This window comes from Delphinus delphis, chromosome 8 (genome assembly GCF_949987515.2).
Source record: "Delphinus delphis chromosome 8, mDelDel1.2, whole genome shotgun sequence".
Taxonomy (NCBI): domain Eukaryota; kingdom Metazoa; phylum Chordata; class Mammalia; order Artiodactyla; family Delphinidae; genus Delphinus; species Delphinus delphis.
In genome coordinates, this window is record NC_082690.1 from 9,479,526 (window position 1) to 9,500,232 (window position 20,707).

General features: G+C 50.4%; 3 protein-coding genes across 9 annotated transcripts in view; 1 reads left to right on the forward strand and 2 right to left on the reverse strand.

Moving 5' to 3' along the window:
• Window positions 1-325: 325 nt before the first annotated feature.
• On the reverse strand, window positions 326-7,900 carry FOXRED1 (FAD dependent oxidoreductase domain containing 1). Of its 5 annotated transcripts, XM_060017695.1 has the most exons (11): window positions 7,742-7,900; window positions 5,562-5,782; window positions 4,631-4,741; window positions 4,259-4,377; window positions 2,994-3,088; window positions 2,614-2,715; window positions 2,180-2,256; window positions 1,871-2,031; window positions 1,643-1,772; window positions 1,301-1,405; window positions 326-1,104 (listed from the first exon to the last, which is right to left on the reverse strand). In XM_060017695.1, the coding sequence occupies exons 1-11, from the start codon at window positions 7,824-7,826 to the stop codon at window positions 850-852; spliced, it is 1,461 nt and encodes a 486-aa protein (XP_059873678.1). In that variant the 5' UTR covers window positions 7,827-7,900; the 3' UTR covers window positions 326-849. The 5 variants fall into 5 exon arrangements, with proteins under 5 accessions (XP_059873678.1, XP_059873679.1, XP_069397003.1 ...); XM_060017696.1 differs by lacking the exon at window positions 4,259-4,377 and having other exon boundaries at window positions 2,994-3,084; XM_069540902.1 differs by lacking the exon at window positions 7,742-7,900 and having other exon boundaries at window positions 331-1,104; window positions 5,600-5,716.
• Window positions 7,901-8,118: 218 nt separating this feature from the next.
• Window positions 8,119-14,098, forward strand: SRPRA (SRP receptor subunit alpha). Its single transcript, XM_060017701.1, has 14 exons — window positions 8,119-8,352; window positions 8,970-9,053; window positions 9,350-9,513; window positions 9,695-9,858; window positions 10,091-10,250; window positions 10,382-10,535; window positions 10,763-10,854; window positions 10,959-11,077; window positions 11,202-11,288; window positions 11,590-11,762; window positions 11,863-12,076; window positions 12,471-12,634; window positions 12,724-12,822; window positions 12,989-14,098. Exons 1-14 carry the CDS (start codon window positions 8,236-8,238, stop codon window positions 13,115-13,117), a joined length of 1,920 nt encoding a protein of 639 aa, XP_059873684.1. The 5' UTR covers window positions 8,119-8,235; the 3' UTR covers window positions 13,118-14,098.
• A 21-nt stretch (window positions 14,099-14,119) lies between these two features.
• FAM118B (family with sequence similarity 118 member B) overlaps window positions 14,120-20,707 on the reverse strand; it is a 46,379-nt gene continuing 39,791 nt past the window's right edge. The window contains exons 7-8 of one of the 3 annotated variants that reach the window (XM_060017702.1): window positions 15,139-15,219; window positions 14,125-14,884 (exon numbers count right to left, since the gene is read on the reverse strand). In XM_060017702.1, the coding sequence (XP_059873685.1) occupies window positions 14,871-14,884; window positions 15,139-15,219 (95 nt within the window). In that variant the 3' untranslated portion in view covers window positions 14,125-14,870. Of the gene's footprint in view, window positions 14,885-15,138; window positions 15,220-20,707 lie in introns of all 3 variants that reach the window. The other 2 variants (XM_060017703.1, XM_060017704.1) reach the window with 2 other exon arrangements.

Here is a 20,707-nt window from a genome sequence, read left to right on the forward strand (position 1 = left end):
CCTTCCCTGGGAACCTTCAGGGAGAAACATCCGGCTGGGGTGAGGCATCTGTGTCCTGTGCTTTCTCCCAGCACCGCAGGGGCTGCGCTGTAGCTGACCTAGGGGCGAGGGGCCGGGCACAGGTGAGAACTCTCCAGGGAGAACACATGCCATGCTTTGCCTGCTGGTATATCTCTAATATGTAGCCCTGGGCCTGCCGAGAGTTGGAACTGAATACGTAATGAATTGATGAATGAACACCTTCCTTCCCTCTACAGTCCCCCCACCGCCGGTCAGGAACTCAGGAAAAGGAGGCACTAACGTGCAAACCAGATGCCTAACACCCAGGATTTAAGAGCGCTCCTGTGCTTCTCCCAGCCCGCTATCAAAGGCGAGTGGGGTAACATGAGGTGAAAAGAGGAAGGGACAGAAGACTGAAAGGAAGGCGTTCATCACGTTTCTTGATCGATGAACAGGTTAAGTAGACAAGTCCATAGACCTGGGTCAGGCTGCCCCAGAATGCTCCCTGCCTGGGCTCTGCCGACAGGGGCAGAGGCAGTCTTTCTGGGTCGGTCCCACGAAGGAGCCAGTCCTGGGCCACGGTGCTCAGGTCCTCTGAGGTGTTCTGTCCGGCTGGGCTCCTGGTGGGTGGCATCAGCCTGGGCCATGATCAGTCCTGGGGTCCCACCCCATCGTTCTCTGCCAGCCTGGGCCTTAGGCAGTGGTTGGCCCGCCTGCCCAGCCATACGGGGGCAGGATGGCCTGGACGAGAGGGGGGCGGAGGAGACCCTGGTGGTGCTGGGGAGCAGTCAAGCAGTGAGGCGGTGTGAGCACGGGCCAGGGGCGGGGCCCGGCGAAGAGCTCGCAGGCTCAGATGATACAGTGCTCTTGGGCCTTCTCTCCCAAGTAAAAGCGGCTGAAGAGGAAGGGGCTCAGGTTGATGGTCTGGAAGTGGCCCTCCAGCATCATCTCTGCCACAGCCCGGCCCACGGCGGGGGCCTGCTGGAGCCCGTGGCCACTGAAGCCCGTCGCAAAGTACATGTTGACGACGAGGGGGTGAGGGCCCACCACGCCATTCTGGTCAAATGTGTTGTAGTCGTAGTAGCCAGCCCAAGCGCGCCGCACCTGCGGGGCACAGGACGCGGTGCGTCGGGAGGGCTGCCGCGCGCTCTGCCCCACCCACTCCCGGCTGGGCTCGGCGCACGGTACCCTCCGCCACCGCTGAGCGCGCTCACGGGACGGGTCCTGCGAGGCGGGTGCCCCAACGGGGCCCAGATGCTCTGGGGTCATCTGTCTGGGTCATCTGTCTCCTTCCAGTTACCTTTAGAGTCTCAAAAGCTGGTACCCTCTGGGCCAGATGGGGCCACACCTTCTCCTGGAAGAAATCATGGTCCACTTCCAGGTTCCCTGGGTCTGGTTCCTCCTCCTGGGGGCAGAGGTGGGGACAAGGCTTACGTTGCCCGGGACACACATCAGACCCAGGCCTCGCTGGCCTCTTTAATCTGTCCGCTTGGTAAGTGGTGGATGGGGGTAAGAGACCCCAAGTCAAAGCCAGAGGGGACCGTGACATCAGTACCAGCACTGGGCCCGCCAAAGAAGCCTGACTGCTCAGCGATACCCGGTCTCTGTCTTCTCCCCGGCACCCCGACCCCACAGAGCTCACCTCAGCGGGGCTACAGCCGCCCAGGTAGTTGTTGCCGAGTCCTTCCCGGCGGAAATAGGCTCCGCTGGGGTCTGCGACAAGCGGAGCCTCCAGGCCTGGTCCCTGGGGGCAGTGCCACAAGTACACATACCTGCCGTGACCAGCGGCGTTAGAAGCAGCGAGAACAGCAACTCCCCTCCCCGACTCTCCTCTCACCCCCACCCCGCTCCACGGCCCTGGGCAAGTCACCTTTTCCTCGGCTCCACGGGCAGCTTGGTGCCCTGAAGAGTACCAGACGGCCCCTTCCCAATGCCAGCCAGCTCTGCGATTCGCCCAGACCAGGCCCCCGCTGCATTGACCACTATGGCGCATTCCACGGGCTGGTACTCCTGGCTGTGGTCCACCTTCACCTATGGGCACCAGAGAGGGGGGTGGAGGGAGCAGTCCAGTTCTTCCTGAGCCTCAGTTTACCCACACTGGAAGTGGGTAGCAGAAGATCAAAATGATAGCTGTTACGTTTCTCATTTGGTAAAGGAGACACCTAGGCTGGGAACTTACATGGACTTCATGGATCCTTTTCAAAGTCACCTTCTCCCCGATGGCGGTCTCCATGTGGTTAGATGAAGAGACGAAACCTGCATGAAAAAGGAAAGGAAATAAGCCCTTGAGGCCTCAAAGAGGAAGGAGATGGAGATTCCACTGGTTTCCTGAGGAAAGAAAGCTGGAAGGCTGGAAGCTTTCCCACAGACACTGAAGCAAAGAGACAGGGTAACCGGGATGAACTTGGCCGCACAGGACAGGAGATCACGAGTCACGGCCAAATGCAGTTAGGAGCCAGGGTCAGGATGCCCAGGACCAGTCCCCAGGGGAGAAGCCCCTGTCCTGAGAAAGCACAGGCCTTGCTCAGCCTGTGCGGGAAGGTAAGACCCTGTCTGGGCTGGCGTCCTGGCTGGCAGAGGTCACAAGCAGTGGACACGGGGCCGCAGACTCACGTGTCACCTCTCCGTGGCAGAAAAGGACCCCCATGGACTGGACCTTTCGCCGAAGCCCCTGGAGCAGACACCAGGGGTCAAACCAACCTTCGTTCTCCAACCCTGTGAGGAGAACGAGGATGCGTGAAGGTGGGCTAGGACCCTCCTCTCCTGTTGTCTCTCCTGCACCCCTAACTCTTCTTTAGGGCTCGTAAGCTGGGGAGTCACCTTGACCAACTGCACCAGAGTCAGATCCTGCGGAAGGACAGAGAGCCGGCCCGGCCCGGGAGAGGCCCTGCAGCCAGGAGGGAAGCGCTCCTCCTTGACTCGGCTGCAGGGTGCTGAGACTCCCAATCGGAGGTGCCCCTCAACCCCTGACGCCCTCTGCACGCAAGCCTCACCGTAAGATGCCAAAGCCACTCCCTCCGTGTTCATCCAGGGAAACTTCTTCCGAAGCTGCTCCGGAGACATCAGGCAAACTTTGGCTCCTTCCTGCCTGGAGAAATGTGTGGGTCTACGTATGTGTGCTGGGTGAGTGTCTGGGGGGAGAAGTATGGGCCCCAGCTCCACAAGTCACCTCCTCTGCCCCCAACTCCCCATGTATCCTACTTGCTTCCTGGAAAAGAGCAAGCTCCTAGTCAAGGCTCTTCAGCTTCTGACCCCCGTTTCCTTTATGACACCCTAGCCTCCCTTTGGCCACGCTAAACACCTTATTACCCCCTAACTGTTCCTCGTGCTTTCACAACAGGGCGGGTCACTCTGTTCCCTCCACTCCTTCTGCCCGGGACAGCCTTCCCGTCCACCTCCTAGAACAATCCTGCTCACCAGCACAACTGTCTCCTTCTGGGACCTTCATGCCCAAAGACAGCATTGTATGCGCTAAAAGGACACACTCACGAGGCGAACTGCCTGGTTCAAGTCCCAGCGCCACCACTTACTAGCTCTGGGGGCCTCAGTTTTCTCACATGTAAAATGGGCATGTTCTGATGATTAAACAAGTTAACATTTATAATGCACTTAGGACGTGACCTGATGTCACTAGTGAAACTCGTAGAAGGTTCTGCTAAAGGGTCTCAGGCACAGAGATCAGGCTGCCTGCGCAGCCATATGGGGGCAGGATGGCCTGGACGAGAGGAGGGTGGAGGAGACCCTGGCACGGTGCTGGGGAGCAATCTAGCAGTGAGGAGGTGTGAACCCGGGCCGGGATTAGAGCCCAGGGTGACAGATGGGGCGTTGGGGCCCAGTGATGAGCTCACAGGCTCAGATGATAGTCCTGACTGACGGGTCATGAGACCCACAGCCTTTTACACGAGTCCCGGTATGGCCGGCAAAGCCTACGAGCTTAGCTCTCTGGCTCTTAGAGAAAACATTTGCAGATTTGCGGGCCCCTCCCCAGAGATCCTGACTTATTAGGAGGGATGTGTCCTGGGTGGTTCTCATCACCTGGGAACTTAGGAACCACCGCGGCAGTGCTTTGTCCGTGTCTGTGTTACAGCACTTAGCACAGGGCTTCGGAGGTTTGCCCGTGCGCGTCTTCCTGACAGACTGAGCTCCTAGGGAGCAGGGCCTGTCTCATTGGCTCCGTCACCCCGGCTCCTAAAGTGAGTCAGAGCCCACTGCGTGCGGGCAGCTGAGACGCAGCATGGCAGCCGTGCCGGGCGCCCACCTCTGCACTTTCACGTTGTTTTCCATGATCGTAGCCCCCTCCTCTGAAGCCAGAAAGAGGTAACCAGAGGGGTTGAACTGGAGGTCCAGGGGAGGGTCATCGACCACGGCCAGGTACTCCTGTGTGCAAAGAAAAGCTCCTCCAAGAAGCTGACTTCAAGAAGGGAGGGAGAGCTTTCCTGGCTTTCTCACCACAGCCCCCGGGCTCGGTGCCCCGAGCCAGAGGGAAGCTCTCTCCGGGCACTGCCGCTGGGAAGAAAACCGGGGGTTCCAACCCCTAGCTGCCCATATGCTCGCCCAGCCAGCTGGGCTGCTCCCCTCTCTGGGCTAAAGGAGGGGTCACTACCCCACCCCCAAATCTCACAGCACGTACATTGATGTTCCGGAGAAATTCGACCGAAAAGAGGGAGAGCTGGATGTTCTCAGGCAACGAGAACTGCTGACGAATCCCACCCACAGAAAGCACGGTGGAGGCCTGGGAATACTGTGGAAAGACAAGAGAAGGCGATGTGGGCCCTGTTCCGTGTGAGCAGAATACCGTACTGGACGGTGAGAGTCACATACCCAAAGTTAATTTTTTTGTGGCCACGCTGCTGCTTGCGGGATCTTAGTTCCCTGACCAGAGATGGAACCTGGACCACCTGCAGTGGAAGTGCGGAGTCTTAACCACTGGACTGCCAGGGAAGTCCCACGTGCCCAAAGTTAAAGGGGAGTCCTACTTGCAAGTTTATAATCTAAACTTGCAGAAACCTATATGCAAGTCAACCAGCAGCCCAACCAGGACAACAGCTATTAAAATCCTCATTAGAAGATACACAGAGCAGAGAGGCTCAGTCAACTAAAAAGGGCTGGGTGCCGTCGTACAAAACGGTAATGGCCTGGAAGTGCAAGGCAGGAGACGGACGTGGAAAACAGAGGGATGTGGCCAAAGGAGCAAGATTCGTGACCAGCTGGCAGTGCTAAACAGGAACCGTTAAAGAGCAGAAACCTCAGAAGTAATGGAACCTCCAAGGGCGTCGTGACAGCTGTTTGTGTTAACCACAGCTCGAATGCAGGCCAGACCTCTGAGATCTCAAGACATACAACGTTGTGAAATTTGCTTCCCAAAGCAAAAACCTTATTGTCAAGGTCTCTGGTTTGAGGGAGGAAGAACATGGGGCTATTTCTCAACAAGGGCCAAAGCACAGTCCCTGCCCTTTGGCCCTGCAAACACTGAGGTCTTTCCTCTTCTCTCCTCCCCTCGAGTCCTTAAGAAAATACGAGTCTGCACCCCACTCCTGACTCTGCCCCACCCCAGACCTCACCGTGTGGTCCCTCTCCACCACCAGCACCCGAATGGCACCTTGCCGCTTCTCCAGCCTCTTCAGCCAATAGGCTACGGACAGGCCAAGCACCCCACCGCCAACAATCACCACATCGGAGTGTTCAGGGGGCAGGTGGCTGGTATCACATAGCGGACTCCAGGCCCCTCCAGGAAGGACGGACTGGATCTTCTTCTTAATCTCCGACACCTTTCCATGCCAGTCTGTGGGATACAGTTATGGTCAAAGAGGGCCATACATCTCCTTTCCAGGAGGTGGAGGGGGGTGTGTGTTAGAGGATGGGCACAGGAAAAGGTGGGCTAAACGGAACACCGAGTGTTCAGTCCTCACTGCCATTCCTTCTCACGAGGTCAACTCGCACCCAGCAGCACTCCACAGCTTGGCTTCATGTTCTCTACACCAGAGTCTCACTTCCTTTGAGTGCATTATACCCAGCACTGCAAGATTCAACTTCCTAAAACCGACACTCTCTATTCTCTCCACTGGCTAGGGGACTTACACGTATTTCTCTCCTGTGCAGACCTCTCTCTCCCCTGAGCCCAGGCTCCTGGACCAAGAGATCCCAGCACACCTAGAGCCGCACTGCCCTCTGAAGCACGGACCTCTGAGTGGCACCTTATCCTGGATATCCAACACCAGCAGCAAACCTACATTCATGTTGTCTGTTATCAAGTCCTGACGACTGTGCCTCTTAAATATCTCCCCAATCTGTCCCCTTTTTTCCCCATCTCTACCACCACTGCCCTAGACCAAACCACGATGTCTCTCCCACCTAAACCGTTAAAAGCTCCTGTTTCCACTCATTCCCCTCTTGTCTAACCCCCCAACTTCTTTTCTATATCACGGCTAGAATGATCTCTTCTAAACACTAATTTAATCACACACTCTCCTGCTTAAAACCCTCCAGTGGGTTTCCATTACCCTAAGGATAAAAGTCCAAAATCTTTCACGTGGCCTGCGAGACACTGCATGATCTGGCTCCTGTTTGCCCTGTCCTCCCCGAACGCTCCAGCCTCAGCCCCTTCATTCCCGCCACAGGGGATCCACACAGGTGTTCTCCCTGCTTTGAAACTCTGTGCCCACTTCTTTGCCCAGCTAACTCCTTGCTTCCTTTAGATCTCAGCTCAGTTATCATTTTCTCAGGGATGACTTCTTTCCTGACCCCCTAGACTGTGCCAAGTTCTCCTGTCATGCTATCTCATAGGTGCATGAACCACTCTTTTGCAGCATGCAACACACTTGCAACTTTGAGTTTATCTGTGATTGCTTCATGCTGTACTATGTACTATGTACTAGATTCTCCATAGAATCTCCAGTCTAGAACAGTACCTGGCACATCCTAAGTGCTCAATAAATGTCTTGAATACATGAATCCTTTTGTCTTTCACACCTAACTCATGAATCGCCAAGTCTTCTCTCACTGTCTCCAATTCAAAGTTCAAACTCTTCTCTGCATTCGAATCCTTCTTTGATCTGGACTTAACCTTACCTGTCCTGAGTACATTTCATACTACTACTCAAACTCTCTATCTGGATGGCCTTTGCTGATTCCTTGCACAAGAACAATACTTTTCTCCTCCTAACCTTTGCTCAGTTCCCCAGAACCTGGAACTCATGCTTTCCTTGAGCCAGTAAACATCATCTTTCAAGGCTGATCTCCGTTCCCACCTGTTCCATGTACTGCTATAATTACACTAGCTATTGGCACTGGCAGTGCAGGGTATCCTCCGAGTTGGGGTCTCTCCAGTCTTGAACCGGTCTACTAAAGCCTTCCCTCTCCAGCTACACTTCAGGCACCTGCAGGACATATATCGAATCCTCTCTTTCTCTTCTTTCCTCCTTCACGGCCACAACACTAAGCACAGCATCCTGCACGCGAGCAGGATTTCACGCACTTCTGCGCCACCAATGAATCTGCCTGGCTGCTATTCTGGTGGTAAGTTCAGGCACAGAAGGATCTGGGATATGTCACCTGAGAAGGGCAACCCTGGGATCCATACCCCTGTCCAGGCTCTACAAGCTCCGGCAGGCAAGGTTACCTCCTGCTCCCAGCGACCCACTGTCTTCCCAACGCGGACCGGGACCTCGAGTCCTGAAGGTCACATCGCTGGAGATTGGGAACACCCCAGAACCACGATACCCTCCGCTGCCCTCAGCTTTACCCAGAGTAGAGCCTTCTCTGTGTGCGCCTAGCCCCCGGCCCAAGAGGCCCGGACCCAAGCCGAGCCGCAGTGCCCTCCGAAGCATGGCCCTGGGGCTCTCGGCAGCTAGGATTGAGGTGCCCTACCCCGGCAAGGTCCCAGCCCTCCGTCACTGCTACGCGTCGCCTGCAGTTCATTCGAGCGCGCCCATTGGCCAGCGGCGCCTGCGGGCCCCACCCCTCCACCCTATAGGCGGCCGTACTGTCCCTTGACTGCCTGAGAGCCCCGCCCAGGCCCGCCCCCACCCGCCATTGGCGTGCCCGGCGTTACGTCAGACCTACGCGTCCGCTGGCCGAGCTGGGGAGGGACCCAGGGTACTGCGCTAAACGGAAGTGCGGCTGAGCAGGTTTCCGGGGCCGCTGGTGTGACGTGTCCCGCGCTTGGCGCAGCAGGAAGCGGGGGCGATCGCGGCCTGAGTTCCCGGCGCCGGCCCCGGCTCTTTTCCCGCTGCCGCCATGCTCGACTTCTTCACCATTTTCTCCAAAGGCGGGCTAGTGCTCTGGTGCTTCCAGGGCGTGAGCGACTCATGCACCGGGCCAGTTAACGCGTTGATTCGTTCCGTGTTGCTGCAGGTACTGCCCCCGCGGGATCAGAACTCTGGGCTCGTCCCCCTGACCCGGTCCCTAGTCCCCCCTCGACTGATCCCGCGCCTCCCTCCCACCCCGTCGGCCCACCTCAAACCGGCCGCTCACTCGTAACTGTGACTCCACTTTTTTCTCCCGCCCCCATCAGACCATCCCGCAACTTTGCGCTGTCCCCTCCCCCTCCTCTTTCTGGGACTCTGGCCGGAATCCGTAGTCTATTGAGACTTAGCGTCGTTCCCTCCATTCGCCCCCAGCAGCTTGGTTTTCTGTTGTTTCGAAGTCCGGGTGAGATAATGGCTGGAAAAACGGCCTTTAAGAACTGTAGATAGCGTACAGCTGCTAGTAAGTCTGATTGTTTATATGAGGACTCCTTCCCATCTGGCTCGCACGTGTCCTCCCCTCCCACCTCTTTGCCCCTTCCCCCCAAGCTCGGTGTCTCCTTTTCTCGCAGGAGGAATGCTGAAGAGCAGCTCCCCTGAATCTTCTTGCCCTGGGGACAGGTTTGAGTTTGGGGGAGTGTCTAGTTCTTCTCCAAAGGCAATCCTGGAGAGGCCCAAGTCTACGTGTTGGGACAGTCTGAACTCTGAGACATACTCTTTTTCCAGGAAAGGGGAGGTAACAACTCCTTCACCCATGAGGCACTCACGCTCAAGTATAAACTGGACAACCAGTTTGAGCTGGTGTTTGTGGTAAGTGGGGGTATTTTAGAGGGGCAATGATTATAGTCACCACGGAGTCCTGATTATTCAGAAAACCCTGATTAATTGCACCCAGTGTTTATGATGAAGTAACTGAGAAGACACGGAGGGTGGAGGGGGAAAGGGGAGAAGCTCTCGGGCCCAGTCAGAGGGCTTGGCTGCTCCTAGGTCAGGGAAACCTGCCAGGTGGCCGAGCCAGTCTCTGAAGGGCTAGGCTGAGTTGGCTTCCCTCTGTTCTGGGCTGGCATGTGAGCAGATCTCTTGGCTCTGTTTCTTTCCCTAAACAGGTAGGTTTTCAGAAGATTCTAACACTGACGTATGTAGACAAGTTGATAGACGACGTGCACCGGCTGTTTCGTGACAAGTACCGCACTGAGATCCAACAGCAAAGTGCCTTAAGTCTACTGAATGGCACTTTTGATTTCCAGAATGACTTTCTGCGGCTCCTTCGGTGAGAGGCCTCCCCTCTCCAAAATAGTCTCTGTGACTTGAGCTTCCTTCCTTCCCGAGGGCGGGTGGACGGCAGTATGTTGTGGATTGAAAGGCACTCCTGAGTTTGCTGCTCCGTTCTGGTTATCCTCTGGGTGTGAGGGCCCTTCTCCTGCATTTGGACTGTTCCCTTTTCTCTTTAGTGAAGCGGAGGAGAGCAGTAAGGTCCGTGCTCCCACAACCATGAAGAAATTTGAAGATTCTGAAAAGGCCAAGAAACCTGTGAGGTCCATGATTGAGACACGGGGTGAAAAGCCTAAGGAAAAAGCCAAGAACAGCAAAAAAAACAAGGGGGCCAAGAAGGAAGGTGAGTTTGAACTTGGACACCTGGGGGCATGAGAAGTCGTTAAGGTGGGCTGGAGTGGTTTCCCGCCCTTCCCTCGCTCCGGTGCCCACCACCCTCACCGTCGTCCCCGGTCCTCGCGATCCCCTAGATGTTTGTTCCTAGTTTCGTCTTAATGATTTGGAAGGCTTTTCCCTATTTGTCTGTTTTGTTGGAATTTGGTCTTTTTTTCCCCAGTGAGTTTTCTCCTTGACAGGTTCTGATGGCCCTTTGGCTACCAGCAAAGCAGTCCCTGCAGAAAAGTCAGGTCTCCCAGTGGGGCCTGAGAACGGGATAGAACTTTCCAAAGAGGAACTGATCCGCAGGAAGCGAGAAGAGTTCATTCAGAAGCATGGGAGGGGTATGGAGAAGTCCAGGTGAGCATTCCAGCTTTTGCCATACGTACTGCTATCTAGACACGTTGGGGGCGAGGGAGTCCTTGTCTCTGGGGTGGATGTTTCCTCTCCTGCTTCTTCATCGGAACCCTTTGTGCTGTAACCCTTTGCAGCAAGTCCAGTAAGTCAGATGCTCCCAAGGAGAAGGGCAAAAAAGCGCCCCGGGTGTGGGCACTGGGTGGCTCTGTCAACAAGGAAGTCCTGGACTATAGCGCTCCTACCGCCAATGGGGCCCCCGAGGGCGCCCCGCCCGAGGACATCAACTTGGTAAGAGGCAGCAGGGCCAGAGTGAAGGCCAATGTTAATAAGAACTGGGGGAGGAAGGAGAGATGAGGAGGGCAGTACTCTTGAGTCCTTGGCGCGAGGGGTGAGTTACATTTGGAGCTTCCTGAATCGAAGAGGTGGAGCAGTGTAGACAGCGTAAATCCAGGCTTTCCCCCCCACAGCCCATCGTGTTCTTGATCCCATCTCCTTCTTTTCCGCATACCCTCCAGATTCGAGGGACTGGGTCTGGGAGGCAGCTTCAGGATCTGGACTGCAGCAGCTCAGATGACGAAGGGGCCGCTCAAAACTCCACCAAACCTAGGTAGGAGATCCGAGGTGGTGGCTGGTGGGTGTGGCTCCAGAACTGAGGAGACGTGACCGCTGCCTGCTGGCCGCATGTGCATCTGTAACCTTCTGTGCCTGCAGTGCTACCAAGGGGACTCTGGGTGGCATGTTTGGGATGCTGAAGGGCCTTGTGGGTTCCAAGAGCTTGAGTCGTGAAGACATGGAATCTGTGCTGGACAAGATGCGTGACCATCTCATTGGTGAGTCAGGAACGGGTGGACTCGTGTTTCTGGGGTAGGGACGGTGGGGGGCAGAATGGCTGTACCATAGGGGTTGTTCACTGCTGCTGGAGCACTCATACCACGCCTTTCCCCCTCTTCTCAGCTAAGAACGTGGCAGCAGACATTGCGGTCCAACTCTGTGAATCTGTTGCGAACAAGCTGGAAGGGAAGGTGATGGGGACGTTCAGCAGTAAGTATCTCCCTGGACCTGGAAGTGCTTGGGTGGGCATCACACACCCCAGGAGGCCACCGCGTCCACCTCCGTTCTTACTAGGTGCGTGACTTTTGACAAATCCCATAACATAAATTTCTATTTCGTAACTTGGACTTTGGGTGTCGATGAGCTCTAAATTAGGACTAAAATGAACGAATACTTGTAAAGTGCCTAGGATTCCTGGGCAGGCTCCTAGTTCCTTTAGCTCAGAAAGGGGCTGGGCATTCCTGGAGCACGTGACTTGGGCTTCACTGATACACCTCTGCCCCCACCTCAGCGGTGACTTCCACCGTCAAGCTAGCTCTCCAGGAGTCCCTGGTGCAGATTCTGCAGCCGCAGCGCCGTGTGGACATGCTCCGGGACATCATGGATGCCCAGCGTCATCAGCGCCCTTACGTGGTCACCTTCTGTGGTGTGAATGGCGTGGGGAAATCTACTAACCTTGCCAAGGTCGGTGCAGTTCCGCAGCCCGTCTCTGACATCATTTCTTCACGCTGCATTTCCTGGCACCTCTGGGTCTAGGTGACAGTTTTCTTTGCCTCTTTTGCAGATTTCCTTCTGGCTGTTAGAGAATGGCTTCAGTGTCCTCATTGCTGCCTGTGATACATTCCGTGCTGGGGCTGTGGAGCAGCTGCGGACACACACCCGACGTCTGCGCGCCCTGCACCCCCCCGAGAATCACGGCGGCCGCGCCATGGTGCAGTTGTTTGAGAAGGGCTACGGCAAGGACGCTGCTGGCATCGCCATGGAAGCCATTGCCTTTGGTACAGTGCACAGAAAGCTGGGGGGCTTGTCTGGGCCCCTTTTCTCCTTGGGTTCTCTTGGAACTTGCAGAGGACCGGGGTTACCCTACCACCAGCTTTCTGCGCGGTAACAGGTCAGGATTAGTGACATGCCGTGATCTGCTTTGGGGTAATAAGTGTAGTTGCAGGCAAACCTAGTATATTTGTTTCTCTCTATTTGGTCACCTTTACCTACTGCCACCCTTTTCCTAAATATGCTTGATGGCCGAGTATGGGAATTTTTTCTTACACTACCTTGTAACCTAAGGAAATAAACAGGTAGACTTCTAATATGGCCAGTTTGGGACTTCCTGAGAGGAAAGCTGGAAACGTGACAGTCCAGGAGTTTTGACTTGACCACTTTTTTTCTCTCTAGCACGTAACCAAGGCTTTGATGTGGTGCTGGTGGACACAGCTGGCCGCATGCAGGACAATGCCCCTCTGATGACTGCCCTGGCCAAGCTCATTACTGTCAACACACCCGACTTGGTGCTGTTTGTGGGGGAGGCCTTAGTAGGCAATGAGGCCGTGGACCAGCTGGTGAGAGCTAGGGCTTGGTTCTCTTTCCAACCTCAGCTCTGGCCACTTGAGGTGCATCTTATACTTAACGTCATGTTCCTCCTTTCCAGGTCAAGTTCAACAGGGCCTTGGCTGACCATTCTATGGCCCAGACACCTCGGCTCATTGATGGCATTGTCCTTACCAAATTTGATACCATCGATGACAAGGTAAATATGGACGACACAGGGCAGAGTGGGACTGGGAGAGGGGAATGGCCATCCTTCACAAGGGAGCAGAGGCTCTAAGGGCACACTGGCTCCAAAGCCTCCTGTTGCTTAGGGGGTGAAAAGGAGTGGCCTGGAGTTGACTGGGTATCCCCTTTCTCTGCTTCAGGTGGGAGCTGCTATTTCTATGACCTATATCACAAGCAAACCCATCGTCTTTGTGGGCACCGGCCAGACCTACTGTGACCTACGCAGTCTCAACGCCAAGGCCGTGGTGGCTGCCCTCATGAAGGCTTAACGTGGCTCTTGGCCAATACCAAATCACCGCTTCCCCCCAAAGCCCCCATCCCTGTATCAAGAATGTGCTTTAGAGTATGTGAGCAACTTGTCTTCAGTGTAGTTCAAAGGCAGAGTGAGGGAGCTCCAGGCGAGGGCTTGCAGCCCCTCCTAACCCCACTCCCTGTTCAGCCCAGCCTCCCTCTGCGAGGAGGGCCTAATCATGTTACAGTCACTGCCCATTACCTGCCCCCAGCCCCATGCTCCTCCCCCTTCCTACTCACTCAGGCATCCCTTTTCACTCTGCCTACAGACTCGGTCTCATTACAGCTTTGACCAATGGTTAGAAGATCCAGCACCAGAGCTTTGCTAGTTAAGTGTGGTCATGGGGACGTCCGAGCATCATCCCCTGCTCCATTAGATAAAGAGACTTCCAGAGCCAGCTCTGGGTCTTGAGTGGCACCTCCCCCTAGGATATACACAGCTTTCAGGTCCCTGGGGCCAGGACGACACCCCCACACTGTGGCAGTGTATGGCCTGTTCTTAATTGCTGCTGATTCCAGGATGACCCCTGGCCCCGTTTCCCAGAAGCATCAGCTAGGCCACAGTGATGTGTTACAGATGAGTGAAAGAGGAGTCCCTGCTCCCCTCAGAGATGAAGGGAGCCGAGCTGCAGTGCTGCACTGGGCTTCTCAGCCTCCAAGATCTCCTCCCACTTTCAGAATCCAGACATAACTTTGCATGTTCCCCTTCCCGGGAGAAAACCAACTGTCAGAAGGGGAGACACACTGCCCCCTGCCCCTTCTTCACCTGGGATGGATCCTGGCTTCTCCTCATCCTCTACAGTGCCTGGTAGACAAGTGCTACGTTGAATACAGACCTTGTTAAGACTTGTCCTGTAGCTTGGTATTACAGATGTGCTCTTAGTGCAATAAGGTGAAGGCTGTCTGCCCAGAGAAATACATAATTTATATAAGAAAATAAATTTCATAAATAAATTGCCTTTTAGGTCTTGGAGTTATTTTATAGGAGGATTCAAAACTAAAATCCTACATCACACTGTAGTTCTAGGATTTATGGTAAGAAGGGAAACAGGAATTGATAATGCTGAGGAATCAGGTAAAAATAAGTAGTTGTCCCAAGAATGAGGTCACCTTCCCCCAAGGTGAAAGAAGAGAACTTTTAAAATTTAAATTCGGCTTGTATCTTTGCAGGTTAGGAGTTTTCTAAAGTGACTCAAAGTAGAGCTGGGGCCCTGGGAAGTAAATGAACAAGCTTTTAATACAACTCAATTATGTAAAAGACTGTACACTGTAAAAGATCTAGAAAACTAGAGCTTCAAGCCATGTTTTAAAAATGCCATTAAGCTTAACTGAAAAACCAAGTATAGAGTACAAAACTGCAACAAGGGCCGCGGCGATCCCGTGGCATCTAGATCCCGAGTCCTTCATGCGGAGCTGTGGCCACGGTCGGTAGAGATGTCCCGTGGATCTGCTGTGTGGACATAGGCCTGTCCAGCCTGGGGGTGGGGCGGGGCGGCCTCCGGGTCCCTTGTCACTTGGGTATTGAACTGGAACAGGCCGCAGAGGATCAGGAAGCAGCCGGCACGGCACGAAGGGGTAAGCTGCGACGCCCGCCCACTAACCCCGGCCTTCAACCTCTGCGTTCTGGTAGTTCCTAGGAGCTGTTTTGGGTTCTTGTGAGTTTACTTGTTAAACACTGTCCACGGTAGGCCCTTACAGCTTAGGCTAATGGTGGTGATTCCTCTAGCCCTCTCATGTACTACAGTCTGTGGAGAGAGAGAAGGGAGAGAGTTAAGTGAAGTTTCACAAAATAGGTTTACACATCTAAAGCTGCAGAAATTTAAGTCAAGCTTAACCCTTCAGAAGACAAGACACAAGATACTAGGAAACTTGTAACAGACTTGGTGGGAAAATACAGACGCTTTAATAGGTAGGAGAGGTTCTCCAAGGTCTTAACTAAGTTCTGGGAAAGCATTTTCTGCTGACAAACAGACAAATAGTAGAACAGGAAACAGTATACCTCTCATTTCACTGTGTGCTGTCGATGAGCCATTTAGCTGGCCTTCTGAGCCATTTAGCTGGCCTTCTCTTACCGTCCCTGCTAAACAGAACATACACCAGTATCAGATATTTGGCTGAAAAGCTAAAACTATTAATAATAGAAAAGCAGCCAACTAAAGGGAGATGAAAGTACATGGTCTGACTAAGAAGGATGACATTATTTAGGAATGCACACATTAGGCAGGACAGTAAACCAGTTAGTCTTCACACTGTTGTATTAAACAACAGGGAAGCAGTGAGGTCCCTGAGTACACGGACATTACTTGTGAACAAAACAAGTGTGCTTGCTGTCCCTAACTAGTCCAGAAGGCCAAGTTTGGGTAAAAAAAACTACTCCAGCTGGGGTCAGGAAGCAGCGTGCAAGGAGGCAGATTCAACCAAGTACAAGAGTGAAAAGGAAGCAGCGTGCAAGGGGGCAAATTCAACCAAGTAGAAGAGTGAAAAGTAGCAGACACGCCCACGGTATAAAATGGGTTTAGAGCTGTGCCGTCCCACTGGCCACATGTGCTGTTTAGTTTTAAATTAAATTAAAAATTCTGTTCCTCAGGGAACTCCCTAGTGGTCCAGTGGTTAGGACTCCAAGCTTCCACTGCAGGGACCTGGGTTCAATCCCGGGGTGGGGGACTAAGATCCCGCAAGCCAAGTGGTGCGGCCAGGAGAAAAAAAAAAATTCTGTTCCTCAGTCACACTAACCACACTTCAAATGCTCAATGGTCACATGCGGCTTGTGGATACAGCACTGGACAGAGAAGATTACAGAATATTTCTATCATTGCAGAAAATTCTATTGGACAGCACTGGGATAGATAATGTATAGGAAGAGGTTTAAATCTGAACACACGGGAGGAAAGAATAGCAATCAGAAACATGGCCAATTAGAATATAAACAAAAGACAGCACCCAAACACACAAACTGGTATTCCTCTCTTGGAAAGCTCTTGAGCAGTACTTATCAACCACTAAAATGTTCATGCCCTTTGACCTAGTAATTACACTGAGAACCCATCCTACTGGCAAAAGGAAAAACTGTACCATTCATTACAACAGTGCTTACAATAGAAAAAACTAGATACTGCCTAACATAGGGGAATAATTAGGTAACTGTGACATCCACACTGGATTATAACACAGTCATTAAAAACACTGGTTATGGGCATTTTTTACAGAACCAGAACAAAAAATCTTAAAATTTGTATGGAGACACAAAAGACCCCGAATAGCCAAAGCAGTCTTGAGGGAAAAAAAAAGAGCTGGAGGAATCAGACTCCCTGACTTCAGACTATACTACAAAGCTACAGTAATCAAGACAATATGGTACTGGCACAAAAACAGAAATACAGATCAATGGAACAGGATAGAAAACCCAGAGATAAACCCACGCACCTGTGGTTAACTAATCTATGACAAGGGAGGCAAGGATGTACAGTGGAGAAAAGACAGTCTCTTCAATAAGTGGTGCTGGGAAACCTGGACAGCTACATGTAAAAGAATGAAATTAGAACACTCCCTAACACCATACACAAAAATAAACTCAAAATGGATTAGAGACCTAAATATAAGACCGGACACTATAAAACTCTTAGAGGAAAACATAGGAAGAACACTCTTTGACATAAATCACAGCAAGGTATTTTTTGATTCAGCTCCTAGAGTAACGGAAATAAAAATAAAAATAAATGGGACCTAATGAAACTTAAAAGCTTTTGCACAGCAAAGGAAACTACGAACAAGACGAAAAGACAACCCTCAGAATGAGAGAAAATATTTGCACATGAATCAACGGACAAAGGATTAATCTCCAAAATATATAAACAGCTCATGCAGCTCAATATTAAAAAAACAAACAACCCAATCCAAAAATGGGCAGAAGACCTAAATAGACATTTCTCCAAAGAAGACATACAGATGGCCAAGAAGCACATGAAAAGCTGCTCAACATCCCTAATCAGAGAAATGCAAATCAAAACTACAATGAGGTATCACCTCACACCGGTTAGAATGGGCATCATCAGAAAATCTACAAACGACAAATGCTGGAGAGGGTTTGGAGAAAAGGGAACCCTCTTGCACTGTTGGTGAGAATGTAAATTGATACAGCCACTATGGAGAACAGTATGGAGGTTCCTTAAAAAACTAAAAACAGAATTACCATATGACCCAGCAATCCCACTACTGGGCATATACGCAGAGAAAACCATAATTCAAAAAGACACATGCACCCCAATGTTCACTGCAGCACTATTTACAATAGCCAGGTCATGGAAGCAACCTAAATGCCCATCGACAGACGAATGGATAAAGAAGATGTGGTACATATATACAATGGAGTATTATTACTCAGCCATAAAAAGGAGCGAAATTGGGTCCTTTGTAGAGACGTGGATGGATCTAGAGACTGTCATACAGAGTGAAGTAAGTCAGAAAGAGAAAAACAAATATCGTATATTAACACATGTATGTGTAACCTAGAAAAACGGTCCAGATGAACCAGTTTTCAGGGCAGAAACAGACACAAAGATGTAGAGAACAAACGTATGGACACCAAGGGGGGAAAGCCGCGGGGGGTGGTGGTGGGATGAATTGGGAGATTGGGATTGACACATCTACACTAATATGTATAAAATAGATAACTAATAAGAACCTGCTGTATAAAAAATAAATAAAATAAAATTCAAAATAAATAAAAGGTTACATTTTAAATTAAAAAAAAAAAGGTCCATATGAAAAGAAATCTAAAAAAAAATACTGGTTATGAAGACTGCAGCCATGTGGGAAAATGTATGATGTATCACTGAATAAAAAAAAGGACCGGGGGCTTCCCTGGTGGCGCAGTGGTTAAGAATCCGCCTGCCAATGCAGGGGACATGGGTTCGAGCCCTGGTCCGGGAAGATCCCACATGCCGCGAGCAACTAAGCCCATGCACCACAACTACTGAGCCAGTGCTCTAGAGCCCACGAGCCACAACTACTGAAGCCCACGTTCCTAGAGCCCATGCTCTGCAACAAGAGAAGCCACCACAATAAGAAGCCCGCGCACTGCAACGAAGAGTAGCCCCTGCTCGCCACAATTGGAGAAAGCCCACACGCAGCAACAAAGACCTAATGCAGCCAAAAATAAGTTAATTAATTAAAAAAAAAAAAGTACCAGGAGTGTATGTGTACTTTGTTTACAGCCATGAAGAAATGCACAAGGAAAACTTACCTGAAATATACCAAAGTAACTGCTTCTATTACAGTAATGAATTATAAAAGAATTACTTTCCTTTCCCCATTACTTGGTTTTTCTGAAATAAATGTACCGGGATCCTACAGAATCTTCTGAACCCAAGTAATTCTCACTACGCAAAAGCGAGTACACAGCACAAAGCAAGGCACACAGCAAGAGGCCAGGGTTAAAAAAAGAAAACATCAGCAAAAGACCTCGGACCTCTCATCGGTACTTATCTATAGAGAATCAAAACATAACCACGGATGGAAGGTAAGCTTGACCGGTCTCAAAACAAAAAAGTGTTTTTAACCTAAAACCGCTCTGCTAGATTTTAGATCACAAACTTAGCTGACCATTCTAATAAAGCCCCTGGCCACACTGAAAATCCTTGATTTTTAACAATTCACAATACCTTAATGAGTGATAACTTTGAGAAGAGCTGCTCTGTTAGGAAGCCCATGCAGCTAATGAAAGAGTCTGTGCTGCTCCACAATACTTTTGATGGTTTTTGTCAAGAAAAGACACAGTGTAAGAGGAACAGCTGTCCAGCAGGATTTTGTTCTTTTCCACCCTAGCATCTTCCCCGGGTGGAATAGCTCAGAACGCAGATCAAAAGAAATAAGTAGAGCTTGGCTATGTACTCCTTGCCCAGTGGAAAAAGCCTACTGAGAGTCCTATGTGTGGGCAAACAGCAGAAGAATCTGGAACACTGCAGGACAGCAGAAAACATACCCACAAGAAAGAATAGCAAATTGTTTTCACAAAAGAGATAAACCAGAAGATTTGTCTTTTTAAGGGTTTTTTAAAAAAGTCTTCTGGAAAAAGGGTAGACCTAGTTTTCAGCGTTCAGTTATGGTGATGCCTTTTACAGACCTTGTTCCATCGAAACACAGCCATGGATAATAAGAGCTTATGGAATTTCTCATCACAGGAGAATTCCACTTGAAGCAATCTGATTCAGAAGAGAAACCTGGGATTGATTATTGGGTATAGGACAATTAAATCAATCTATTAATCTACTAATAGACTAATAAATTCATTAATTAATAGATCAATTTAATCTACTAAATTACCTGTACCTTAACAGGCTCCCTAACATGTATTCAGATTGACAATGAAAATGAATACTGGCACATGACTTTTCAAGAACATATTCTACATACAGCAGGAAAGTTCCTTCGGAACTGTGTGGTGAGTCAGAATGGCCATACCCTGAGGCCCGGCTTTATTCAAACTGAGATTTTAAAAAGCATTCTCCAATTTAGCTATACCAAAAGGTTTTGCATTTTGTAGATTAACTGAGAACTTGCCTGGAGCCATTAATAAACTGAACCTTTTATCCCCATTTGGCTTTCCTGTTAGAACCTGGAGGTAAAATGTCAAGTGAGTGGTACCCCTAACCCCTGACTTTAATTCCACCATAACAGTTTCCAAATAGCATTTTCAAAGTGTGTTTTTTATTTTTCTGTTTATAAAGACAACGCATAATCATAGAAAATGCTAACATAGAAACAAAATATTAAAAAAAACACATTAAATCCTACTTCATAGAGATAACCACAGTTAATTTAGTAAACTTCATTCCAGATATTTCTCATACAAGCATACAAAAATAGACTATATCTACAATTTTGTATGCCAGGGACTGACCATGGTGGCATTTTACAACCTTTTTTTTTTTTTTTTTTGTCACTCACAGTATTATATCTCTGACATTATTTTGGCCAGTAAAAGCATTTTTTCTTTTATGGCTTCTTATGTATTTCATCAATTAATAAATGGTGTATTTATAGAATCCCCCATTTTCTGGAACATTTTAGATTGCTTCCAATTTTTGCCATTTATCGACAACACTGATTACATCCCTACACTTGTATCTTTGTGCAACTGTGTAGTATAATTGTGCAAGTATCCCGTGATCTCCTTAGGAGAAACTTCTCCTGAGATAAATTGTATCAAGTGGGATTTCTGGGTCAAAGGTTTTAAACTTCTGAACATATTCCAAATTTCCCCTTCAGAAAAGTTGTACTAACTTTACCTTTTCACCAATACTACATGAATGTATTCCTTTCCTCACGGCCTTAGGAGAAACTTCTCCTAAGATAAACTGTATCAAGTGGGATTTCTGGGTCAAAGGTTTTAAACGTCGGAACATATTCCAAATTTCCCCTTCAGAAAAGTTGTACTAACTTTATCTTCTCACCAATACTACATGAATGTATTTATTCCTTTCCTTACGGCCTTAGCCGAAAGGGAGTTATCATTCTTCTCTATTTTGAAATCTAAATTCTAATTGCATTTTGCTGATTAATCTGAAGAC